The sequence below is a fragment of the Hordeum vulgare genome, chromosome 7H, assembly GCF_904849725.1.
Source record: "Hordeum vulgare subsp. vulgare chromosome 7H, MorexV3_pseudomolecules_assembly, whole genome shotgun sequence".
NCBI classification, from domain to species: Eukaryota; Viridiplantae; Streptophyta; class Magnoliopsida; order Poales; family Poaceae; genus Hordeum; species Hordeum vulgare.
Genome location: NC_058524.1, coordinates 616840084 through 616852762, shown reverse-complemented (window position 1 = coordinate 616852762; position 12679 = coordinate 616840084). Strand labels below are relative to the sequence as shown.

Sequence of the window (12679 nt, the reverse complement as noted above, 5' to 3'; positions counted from 1 at the left end):
AGAAATCAGCGCAGCCGTTGAACGGACTTTTAACCTGGAGCGCACGTGTACGAGGGCGGGCGGATCCCGAGAGTTCACGGCGGCTTGCGTGCACTGCACCTGGACCTCCACGGTGCGCTCAACGCCTTGGCTCCGTCCGCCGTGCCCGGGCGGCGTGGCCAGAGATATACCATCAAATCTGCTGACCGCTCCGGTCAAGATAACGTTAATCCACCCGACATCCTCGTCTTTCCGCGATGGCAAGCCAAGAAAAATCAAGCCGCCACCCAAGTCTCATCTTAGTCTCTACACCAGCCATCCGTGTCACGCCGGTGCACAGCGACCTTCTTTTTGAGCTGCCCATATACAGAGGCTGACCAAAAAGACAGTATCGTCACCGCAATCAGAGCAGAGGGCATGGCTACTCCCGGCTTTCCCCCATGGAGCCTGCTCTGCGCTCTCGGTGCCCTGCTGGCCGCGCTGTGGTGCGCGGGGCGGGCACTAGCCGGCGCCTGGCTCGGCCCGCGGAGGGTGGCCAGGGCCCTGCGGTCCCAGGGCGTCCGCGGCACGGCCTACCGCTTCCCCTCCGGCGACATGAAGGAGTACGCGCGGCTCGTCGCCGCGGCGTGCTGCCAGCCCATGCCACTGTCCTCGCACGCCGTCGCCGCCCGGGCGGTGCCGTTCGACCATGCCGTCATCAAGCAACACGGTAACTAATCGACTAACCTCCCCTCTCAATTAGGCCGTGGTACGGTGATTGATGATGAATCTCCATGATTTTGCCAAATTACATGAGAGATCGCCGGGATTATTTCAGGTAAAGTTGCTCTGACATGGTTCGGCCCGGAGCCGAGGGTGGTGGTGAGCGACCCTACGCTGTTCCGGGAGATCCTGTCGAACAAGCAGGGCCTGTTCGGGAAGCAGAGGTCCATCCTCCGGATCGAGCGGCTCATGGCCAACGGGCTGACGACACACCAGGGCGACAAGTGGGTCGCCCACCGGAGGATCATCAACCACGCCTTCCATCTCGAGAAGCTCAAGGTGACCGTCGTCATGTCACTCCCCACCTGCAGACTCAACTCGTTTACCCACACGCATATAACGGGGATTGGCTTTTGCAGAGGATGTTACCTGCTTTTGCAGATTGTTCTAGTGAACTTGTACGAAGATGGGGAAACTCTATGGGGCAGGGGCAGGATGATGTGCAGGAGATAGATGTGTGGCCCGAGTTTCAGAACCTCACGGGCGACGTCATCTCCCGAGTGGCGTTTGGGAGCAGCTTCAGTGAAGGGAGAAGGATCTTCCGGTTGCAGTCGGAGCAGGCGCAAAATGCTGTCAAGATGGCAAACGTGATGTACATTCCAGGTTACAGGTCAGCTCATATTCCTTCTCTCAACAAATTATCTAAGTCGGAGCAGGCGCAAAATGCTGTCATGATGGCAAACGTGATCTACACTAGTGATCTAAACGATATTATATTTGTGAATTTAGTATTTCACATGCAAATTATTTAAATAGATATATACTACTCCCTCCGTACCTAAATATAAGTTTTTTGAGATATTTCACTAGATGTCTACATACGGAGCAAAATGAATGAATCTATACTCTAAAATATGTCTATATACATAGTATGTAGTCCATTAGTTGAATTTCTAGAAAGACTTATATTTAGGAACGGAGGGAGTAGATATCTACTCAGCCCACAGAAAGCATAAGATGCATGATACCTGAATCACAAAACATTAGTGGCTTGCAATTGTTTTTATCTTTTCTTGCACATGGATTTTTTTTTAAAAGGAGGATGACCCCCGGTCTCTACATCTGGAAGATGCATGCGATCATTTTATTAATTATTCTCTGCATCTGGGAGATGCGTACGATCATTTTAGAAAAGGAGGATAACCCCCGGTCTTTACATTTGTCGCTACTCCTATCCATATGATGAAGGGGTGCAAGTTGAGCCAAATACCCAGACCTCTCATCTAAGCCTAACATCTAAAGCCGGAGGCCTCGACCGAGCCACATACCGGGTCAGGGACACAAACCGGTCTGACGCACTCACATGTGTCGCCGTCATCATCTTCCACTGGTTCATCTTCAGAGCAGATTGAGGTACCAGCCTTGGCAGGTGCCTCCACCATCGACGCCACCATGACGCCAAACGACGACCTCCACCTATGCGAGTCCATCTTCAAGGAGCGGACGTAGATCCATGCTAGGATAGCGCCGCACCACCGCCGTCGCCCACCACCCACAAGCACCACCCAACCCCAAGGTTCCCAAAGCGGCGCCTTCAAGAAGGGAACGACGCCGTGAGCGCCGCCGCCGCCCAACAAAGTTAGGGCTTTCGTCCGGGAGACCTAGGGGAAGGGGAAGTGAGGGGATCAGTCCATACCTACCCCTCCAAGGAGGGGAATGGCGCCCTTAGGCGTCGCCGTCGACGCGGCCGACCATGGCCGGTCAGGGATTTCGCTCGAACTAGATCCCCGTCACCAGCAGCGCCTCCTGTACAGAACCGACGACCCAAGGAAGCACGGTCCAACCGGACTAGTCCGCACGCCGAACATGGGAGGAGGGGATGCGCCAGATCGCATGCACCGACCACCGCAGAAGCCGTCGCCGGCCGCCAACGACCACTGGATCCCGCCGCCCGCGCGGCTCGGATGCTAGATCCACCGCCCGCACGGCTGCTAACTTCATGTGCCTCATCCATGGAGCCGCCGCTCCAGATCCGGAGTTTCCCACGCAGAGGCAAGGCAGCCAAGGCCCCGCCGCCACGATCCTTGGCGCCCCGGGCTTGCCCGACGGCTGCCTCACGCGGCGGCGAGGAAGGGAGGGGGAGGGAGTTGGGCGGCTAGGGTTGAGAGGGGGAGGGAGTGGGGAGGAGCTGGAGGCTGCTGGTGCACCAGTTAACTGAATTCCTTCTTCTTGCATTCCTTCTTCTTGCACATGGATGAGAGCAAAACATGGATGAGAGCAAAACAATATCGACATCCACAATATGAAAAGAAAAGTATGGAAACTCATTTCATCATGCATGAATCTAATCAGACCGATTTGATATTATGGATTTTGATGTATTTCCGTACAAATTTGATCAAACTTAACGGAGTCGACTTTTCAAAAAAGTAATACACCTCATATTTCAAAAAAGAGCAAGTATTTTTTTTTTAAATTAATAACATCAACGACGCAAAACACGCCCAACCCTTATAGTCTTTGTTGATAGTGGAACCCGATCCCATGTTTTGGGATCTCATGGGAAAAAATAATGGCTTGCAATTTCTTAACATTCTTATCATGCAGGTTCCTGCCAACAAAGCTCAATCGAAGGATGAAGGCAAATGCCCGTGAGGTCGAAGTACTCCTGAAAGGCATAATCACGAAGAGGGAGAGGGCGATGAAGGATGTCCATGCCGACAATGACGATCTACTAGGCGTGATGATGGAGTCCAACATAAAAGAAAGCCAAGAAGCCGGAAGCTCCACGCCGACGATGACCACCGAGGACATTGTAGGGGAGCTGAAGCTCTTCTATTTCGCGGGCATGGAGACCACCGCGGTGCTGCTCACATGGACAATGGTCCTCCTAAGCATGCATCCCGAGTGGCAGGACCGCGCCAGGGAGGAGGTTCTACGGGTCTTCGGAGACAAACAACCTGATTATGAGGGCATGAACCGGCTGAAAGTTGTGAGTGCATTACCAATTTATAATAGGGGAGGTTATGCAATTTCAAATCGTGTTGCTGCTCTGAATATGTACATCTACTTCGTTGGTGCAGGTGACAATGATACTTCATGAGGTTCTTAGGCTATACCCACCAATTCTACTACTTAGCCGGGAGGCGTATGAGGAGACGGAGCTGGGAGGCGTCACATATCCAGCCGGCGTAACATTTGCCTTGCCAATTGTGTGCATTCACCATGATCCAGACGTGTGGGGAGAAGATGTGGATGAATTTAAGCCGGAGAGGTTTGCTGAGGGTATCGCCGGCGCGTCCAAGATCTCGCCGGCGTTCTTTCCGTTCGGTTGGGGACCGCGGATCTGTGTCGGGCAGAACTTTGCGTTGCTTGAGGCCAAGATGGGATTGAGCGTGATCCTGCAACACTTCATGTTCCAGCTCTCACCATCTTACACACATGCGCCGTACCCGGTCTCCACTCTACAGCCCCAACACGGTTCACCGATTAGTCTCTCCAAACTCTAACAATCAGCAGCGGTTACTATGGAGATAGGGCATGATGGATGACTTTTGTTAGATCACTCTCAATAAATTTTTATTTACCCATATTGAGCCATTTTGTGACCCAGCTGTAGCTCTTTTATGGGCTAATTATCTTTTGCCCTGAGTGGTGTCTCTGGGCTCAGTTTAGCCCTCAGTTGTGAATCGTCCTCAGTTTTGCCCCCAGTCTGTCCGCACCGACTCATTCCATAAACACTCTCGTCTCCGTTGACTCGGCCCTTACAGGTGGGACCAGGCGGCAGAGACGCGCTACACGATTAGACCGTTGCTCTCGTGGCTTGTGGGACCCAGCAAAGAGCCGTTGAGCAGAGAGCCTTTGCGGGTGCGCGATATAAGCGGCGGCGCGCGTCCCCGGAGCTCGCAGCGGTGAGCAACAATCAGCTAGGCTGGGGAGCTGGGCGCGGGCGACATAGAGAGCGGCGGTGACCACTATTGGTACTAGGAGCTGGGCGCGGGCGACGGAGAGAGCGGCGGTGACCACTGGCGATAAAGAGAGCGGGCGAGAGAGAGTGCGGCGGTGGGAAGATTGTTGTGGAGGGCGCGGCGGCGTTGAGATCCCCTTCGGCTCCGAGCTTGATGTTTCCTTCAAGCAACCGCGCCGCCTCGCGAATCCAGAGCCCAACGCGCGTGGAGATGCCGATCTTCGTCTGTCCGCGGTGCCGGCGGGCGTTGATCGGAGGGCTTCTCGCACACCGAAGAACCATAATCGCCCGTTCTACATGTGCAACGGGAATGGGGTAAGAATTGGGGCAACTGCACCATTTTCCTGGTCGGGATCCTTGAGCAATACGGTTGATCTGTTTGGCGTTAATGCAGGTCAAATGTTTCTTCTTTTGGGTCGATGTTCTAGCCAAGACTCTGATGAATGAACTGCAAGAAGAGCATGAAGATGTTGGGGAACGTTGCATGGAAAATAAAAATTGTACTACGCACACGAAGATCTATCCTGTTGATGTTCATCTACGAGAGGGAGATCGGATCCACATAGGGGTGGGCACTATAAAACCGAAAACCGAAAAACCAAAACGAACCGAACCGTATTAACAGATTTCTCGGTTTATTTGGTGGTTTGATTTTTGGTTCGGTGGGAAATTTTAGGGTTGTTCTATGTTTTATTTTTGTTCGGTTTTTGGTACTGAGAGACCGAATAGACCGAACAGACCGATATGTGGGATACCCCATGTAATACCTTGTTTCCTAAAGTGCAACAGTATGAAGGCATCACATATTTCTCCGCACATAATACATTTCACGTTCCATGTGCTTTTTCTACTTAATTAATTTTACTAGTTTGCTTGGCCGAATAAACCATAGAATGATATTAAGGTTGCAAGAACTTGTGATTATCTTTTTGCATATTATACAAACCATATCAATGCTCTCTGAGTCATTACACTTATAATGAAAAGTGCATGAATTTTGTTTTTTCGGTTAACCGAACAAACCGAACCGATATATTATGGTTAATATGGTTCGGTTTCTAAATTTTGAATGATTATTTCGGTTTCTATTTTTTCAAAACCAAAATTATATAGAACCGAATAAACTGAACCGTATTAACCATATAAACCGAACGCCTAGCCCTAGATCCACATACCCTTGTAGATCGCTAAGCGGAAAGCGTTAAGAAACGCGGTTGATGTAGTGGTACAGCTTCATGATTCAAATCACCGTCGTCCCATGGCCCGTCCCACGATCCGTCCCGATCTAGCACCGAACGGACGACACCTCCGCGTTCAGCACACGTACAACTCGATGACGATCTCCGCCTTCTTGATCCAGCAAAAGAGATGAGGAAGTAGATGAGTTCTCCGACAGCGTGACGGCGCGCCGGTGATGGTGATGATCTATTCCTGCAGGGCTTCGCCCGAGCTCCGCAGAAATCCGATCAAGAGGAAGAACTACGAGGTATTGGTTTGAGTTGCACGTGGCAAAGTTGTGTCTCGAAAACCCTAGAACCTCTAGTATATATAGGAGGAGGGGAGGGGCTAGCCTTGGGGCTCAAGAGAGACCCAAGGGCGCCGGCTGAAGGAGGAGATGGACTCCCACTCCAATTCGGTTTGGAGGAGGAGGAGTACACTCCTTCCTTCCCACCTCACTCTCTCTTTTTCTTTTCTTTTCTTTTGGTTTTTATTTCCTTGGCGTCATAGTCCACTTGGGCTGGCCTCACTAGCCAAGTAAGGGCTGGTGCGCCACCCTAGGACTATTGGGCTCACTCCCGGGTGGGTGGGCTCCTCTCGGTGAATACCAGGAACCCATTCGTCACTCTGTGTATATCAATCTTCGTTTCCGGACCATTCCGGAAACCCTCGTGATGTCCGTGATCTCCTCCAGGACTTCGAACAACCTTCGGTCACCAACACCTATAACTCAACTATACTAAAACATCACCGAACCTTAAGTGTGCAGACCCTGGGGGTTCGAGAACTATGCAGACATGACCCGAGACACTCCTCGGTCAATATCCAATAGCGCGACCTGGATGTCCATATTGGATCCTACATATTCTACGAAGATCTTATCGGTTGAACCTCTGTGCCAAGGATTCATATAATCCCGTATAACATTCCCTTTGTCCTTCGGTATGTTACTTGCCCGAGATTTGATCGTCGGTATCTCTATACCTATTTCAATCTCGTTACCGGCAAGTCTCTTTACTCGTTTCGTAATACAAGATCGCATGACTTACACTTGAATCACATTGCTTGCAAGGCTTATATGTGATGTTGTATTACCGAGTGGGCCCCGAGATACCTCTCCGTCACACGGAGTGACAAATCTCAGTCTTGATCCATGCTAACTCAACGGACACCTTCGGAGATACCTGTAGAGTACCTTTATAGTCACCCAGTAACGTTGTGACATTTGATACACACAAGGTATTCCTCCGGTTAGTGAGTTAGATGATCTCATGGTCATAGGAATGAATACTTGACACACAGAAAACAATACCAACAAAATGACACGATCACATGCTACGTTCATAGTTTAGGTCTTGTCCATCACATCATTCTCCTAATGATGTGATCCAGTTATCAACTAACAACACTTTGCATATGGTCAGAAAACCTTAACCATCCTTGATCAACTGGCTAGTCAACTAGAGGCTTACTAGGGACATTGTTTTGTCTATATATCCAAACATGTATCTATGCTTTCATTCAATACAATTATAGCATGGATAATAAACGATTATGTTGAAACAGGAAATATAATAATAATTGTTTTATCATTGCCTCTAGGGCATATTTCCAACAGTCTCCCACTTGCACTAGAGTCTCACATCGCTATGTGATTTACATTGGAATGAATCTAACACCCATACAGTTCTGGTGTTGATCATGCTTCGCTCGTGGAAGAGGTTTAGTCAGCGGATCTGCTACATTCAAATCCATGTGCACTTTGCAAATATTTACGTCATCTCCTTCGACGTAGTCGCGGATGAGGTTGAAGCGTCGTTTGATGTGTCTGGTCTTCTTGTGAAACCTTGGTTCCTTTGCTAAAGCAATGACATCAGTGTTGTCATAGAATAGAGTTATTGGATTTAGTGCGCTCGGCACCACTCCAAGATCCGTCATGAACTGCTTCATCCAGGCACCCTCCTACGTGCCTCCGAGGCAGCCATGTACTTCGCTTCACATGTAGAATCTGCTACGACGCTTTGCTTGGAACTACACCAGCTTACCGCACCCCCGTTAAGAATAAACACGTATCCGGTTTGAGACTTAGAGTCATCCGGATCAGTGTCAAAGCTTGCATCGACGTAACCCTTTACGACGAGCTCTTCGTCACCTCCATAAACGAGAAACATTTCCTTAGTCCTTTTCAGGTACTTCAGAATATTCTTGATCGTCGTCCAGTGATCCACTCCTGGATTACTTTGAAACCTGCCTGCCATACTTATGGCCAGGCTGAAGTCCGGTCTTGTGCACATCATTGCATACATGATAGACCCTATGGTTGAAGCATAGGGGACGGTACTCATCTTTTCTCTATCTTCCGCAGTTACTGGACACTGAGTCTTACTCAACTTTATACCTTGTAATACTGGCAAGAACCCCTTCTTGGACTGCTCCATTTTGAACTTGTTCAAAACTTTATCAAGGTATGTGCTTTGTGAAAGTCCTATTAGGCGCCTCGATCTATCCCTATAGATCTTAATACCTAATATGTAAGCAGCTTCTCCTAGGTCCTTCATTGAAAAACATTTGTTCAAGTAATCTTTTACGCTCTCTAAAATCTCCACATTGTTTCCAATCAGCAATATGTCATCCACATATAATATTAGAAACGCTACAGAGCTCCCACTCACTTTCTTGTAAATACAAGATTCTCCAACAACTTGTATAAACTCAAATGCTTTGATCACCTCATCAAAGCATTTATTCCAACTCCGAGATGCTTGCACCAGTTCATAAATGGATCGCTGGAGCTTGCATACTTTGTTAGCATTCTTTGGATCGACAAAACCTTCGGGTTGCATCATATACAACTCTTCCTTAAGAAAATCGTTAAGGAACGCCGTTTTTGCATTGATACGTCCATTTTACATCATGCTTTTATGTTGATATTTATCGCTTTATGGGCTGTTATTACACTTCACGGTACAATACTTATGCCTTTTCTCTCTTATTTTACAAGGTTTACATGAAGAGGGAGAATGCCGGCAGCTGGAATTCTGGCCTGAAAAAGGAGCAAGTTTGAGATACCTATTCTGCGCAACTCCAAAAGCCGTGAAAATAAACGAGGAATTATATTGGAATTTATAAAAAATACTGGGCGGAAGAAGTACCAGAGGGGAGCCACCAGGAGGCCACAAGCCTGCCAGGCGCGACCTACCCCCTGGCCGCGCCTAGGGGGCTTGTGGGCTCCCTGTTGGCCCTCTCGCTCCCATCTTTTTCTATAAGGAGGGTTTCGTTCTAGAAAAAATCAAGAGGAGGCTTTCGGGAGAATACCTTGCTGAAAACCACTTGTCAGATCCTTCTGCTCCTCGTTGGATTCGACACTCTTACTTATCGAAAGGACTACGATAGATCCCCTACACTTGTGGGTCATCAAGACTCTTTTCTGGCGTCGTTGCCGGGGAGTGAAGCGCCTTTGGTAAGTGGAATTTGGTAAGGAAACATTTATATAGTGTGCTGAAAATTATTGTCACTTGTCACTATGGAAACTAATCCTTTAAGGAGCTTGTTCGGGGTATCTTCACCTCGAACGGAAGCACAAGGAGTTGATCCTCAACCTGCTTCACCTACTGAAAATACTTGTTATGAAATTCCTTTGGGTATGGTTGAGAAACTGCTGGCTAATCCTTTTACAGGAGATGGAACATCACATCCCGACTTGCATCTAATCTATGTAGATGAAGTTTGTGGTTTATTTAAGCTTGCAGGTTTTCCTGAGGATGAGGTCAATAAGAAGGTCTTTCCTTTAAAAGCATTGACATGTTATAGGCTATGTGATGATACTGGATCATCGAACTACAACCGATTGAAATTGGAATTTCATCAAAAGTTTTATCCTATGCATTTGGTACATTGTGATCGGAATTACATCTATAATTTTTGGCCTCGTGATAGAGAAAGTATCGCTCAAACTTGGGGGAGGCTTAAATCAATGTTATATTCATGCCCCAACCATGAGCTCCCGAGAGAAATTATTATTCAGAACTTCTATGCTCGGCTTTCTCATGATAATCGCACCATGCTTGACACTTCTTGTACTGGTTCTTTTATGAAGAGAGATATTGACTTCAAATGGAATTTATTGGAAAGAATTAAATGCAACTCTGAAGATTGGGAGTTTGATGAAGGTAAGGAGTCAGGTATGAATCTCAAGTTTGATTGCGTTAAATCCTTTGTTGAAACAGATACTTTTTGTGATTTTAGCGCTAAATATGGACTTGACTCTGAGATAGTAGCTTCATTGTGTGAATATTTTGCTGCTCATATTGATCTCCCTAAAGATAAGTGGTTTAAATATCGTCCTTCCTTAGAAGTCAATGTAGTTAAGCCCAATCCAGTTGAAGAGAAAGTCATTGCTTATAATGATCCTATTGTTCCTATTGCTTACATTGAGAGACCACCTTTCCATGTTAGAATAAAGGATCATTCTAAAGATTCAACTGTGATACGTAGGGGCTACATTAGAACACCTACACCCCCTGAGCAAATTAGAGTTAGCATTGCTATTATCAAAGATCTCCTATCCGAAAATGTTGAGGGCCATGATATCCACTTCCGTGAAGATGCTGCTGAATTGCTAAACCTCATGCTAGAGACAAACATAGGCATGTTGTTGGCATGCCTGTTGTTTCTATTAAGATAGGATATCATTGTTATGATGGTTTATGTGACGTGGGTGCTAGTGTTAGTGCAATACCTCAATCTTTATATCATGAAATTAAAGACGAGATAGCACCTGTTGAGATGGAACCTATTGATTTCACTATTCAGCTTGCCAATAGAGATACTATCTGCCCTTTGGGAATTGTTAGAGATGTTGAAGTTCCGTGTGGTAAAACTAAGTATCCTGCTGATTTTCTCGTTCTTGCTACCACACAAGATAGCTTTTGTCCCATCATATTTGGCAAACCTTTCCTCAATACTGTCAATGCTCATATTGACTGTGAGAAGCAAACTGTCACTGTTGGCTTTGAAGGTGTGTCACATGAGTTCAATTTCCCCAAGTTTGGTAGACAACCTCATGAAAAAGAGTTGCCTAGTAAGGATGAAATTATTGCCCTAGCTTCTATTGTTGTGCCTCCTACTGATCCTTTAGAGCAATACTTGCTTGAGCATGAAAATGATATACATATCGATGAAAGGAATGAGATAGATAGAGTTATCTTTGAACAACATCCTATCCTTAAGAATAATTTGCCTGTTGAACTGCTTGGAGATCCACGCCCACCAAAGGGTGATCCTGTGTTCGAGCTTAAACAGTTGCGTGATACTCTTAAGTATGCTTATCTTGATGAAAAAGAGATATATCCTGTTATTATTACTGCTAGCCTTTTAGTGCATGAAGAAAAGAAATTATTGAAAACTCCAAGGAAGCACCGTGCTGCTATTGGATATACTCTTGATGATCTTAAGGGCATTAGTCCCAATCTATGCCAACACAAAATTAAAACCGATCCTGATTCCAAACCAGTTGCCGATCATCAACGTAGATTAAATCCTAAGATGAAAGAGGTAGTAAGAAAAGAAATACTAAAGCTCCTGGAAGCAGGTATTATCTATCTTGTTGCTCATAGTGATTGGGTAAGTCCGGTGCATTGCGTCCCTAAGAAGGGAGGTATTACCGTTGTCCCTAATGATAAAGATGAATTGATCCCATGGAGGATTATTACTGGCTATAGGATGGTGATTGATTTTAGGAAACTGAATAAAGCCACTAGGAAAGATCATTACCCTTTGACTTTTATTGACCACATGCTAGAAAGACTATCTAAACACACACACACTTCTGCTTTCTAGATGGTTATTATGGTTTCTCCCAAATACCTGTTGCACAATCTGATCAGGAGAAAACCACTTTCACCTGCCCTTTCGGTACCTTTGCTTATAGACATATGCCTTTTGGCTTACGTAATGCACCTGCTACCTTTCAAAGATGCATGATGGCTATATTATGTGACTTTTGTGAAAAGATTGTTGAGGTTTTCATGGATGACTTCTACGTTTATGGGTCTTCTTTTGATGATTGCCTCAACAACCTTGATCGAGTTTTCCAGAGATGTAAAGATACCAATCTTGTCTTGAATTGGAAGAAGTGCCACTTTATGATTAATGAAGGCATCGTCTTAGGACATAAAATTTCCGAAAGAGGTATTAAAGTCGATAAGGCTAAAGTTGATGTGATCGAGAAAATGCCATGCCCTACAGATATCAAAGGTATAAGTGTTGGAATTATGCCCTAGAGGCAATAATAAATATAGTTATTATTATAATTCCTGTATCAAGATAATAGTTTATTATCCATGCTATAATTGTATTGAATGAAGACTCGTTTACATGTGTGGATACATAGACAAAACACCGTCCCTAGCATGCCTCTAGTTGGCTAGCCAGTTGATCGATGATAGTCAGTGTCTTCTGATTATGAACAAGGTGTTGTTGCTTGATAACTGGATCACGTCATTGGGAGAATCACGTGATGGACTAGACCCAAACTAATAGACGTAGCATGTTGATCGTGTCATTTTGTTGCTACTGTTTTCTGCGTGTCAAGTATTTATTCCTATGACCATGAGATCATATAACTCACTGACACCGGAGGAATGCTTTGTGTGTATCAAACGTCCCAACGTAACTGGGTCACTATAAAGATGCTCTACAGGTATCTCCGAAGGTGTTAGTTGAGTTAGTATGGATCAAGACTGGGATTTGTCACTCCGTGTGACGGAGAGGTATCTCGGGGCCCACTCGGTAATGCAACATCACACACAAGCC

General features: G+C 46.4%; 1 protein-coding gene across 1 annotated transcript; it reads left to right on the top strand.

Moving 5' to 3' along the window:
* The first annotated feature begins 202 nt into the window (after nucleotides 1–202).
* Nucleotides 203–4293, top strand: LOC123412691 (cytochrome P450 72A13-like). The gene is made up of 5 exons (XM_045105633.1): nucleotides 203–688; nucleotides 797–1020; nucleotides 1101–1351; nucleotides 3289–3673; nucleotides 3765–4293. The coding sequence occupies exons 1-5, from the start codon at nucleotides 397–399 to the stop codon at nucleotides 4188–4190; spliced, it is 1578 nt and encodes a 525-aa protein (XP_044961568.1). The 5' UTR covers nucleotides 203–396; the 3' UTR covers nucleotides 4191–4293.
* The last annotated feature ends 8386 nt before the right edge of the window (nucleotides 4294–12679 follow it).

Excerpts from the sequence above, each read along its gene's own strand:
- LOC123412691 (XM_045105633.1), top strand. The coding sequence starts at position 397 with ATGGCTACTCCCGGCTTTCCCCCATGGAGCCTGCTCTGCGCTCTCGGT. Across the intron at positions 1,352-3,288 it reads ATGTACATTCCAGGTTACAG|GTTCCTGCCAACAAAGCTCA; the intron begins GTCAGCTCATAT and ends CTTATCATGCAG. Across the intron at positions 3,674-3,764 it reads GCATGAACCGGCTGAAAGTT|GTGACAATGATACTTCATGA; the intron begins GTGAGTGCATTA and ends TCGTTGGTGCAG.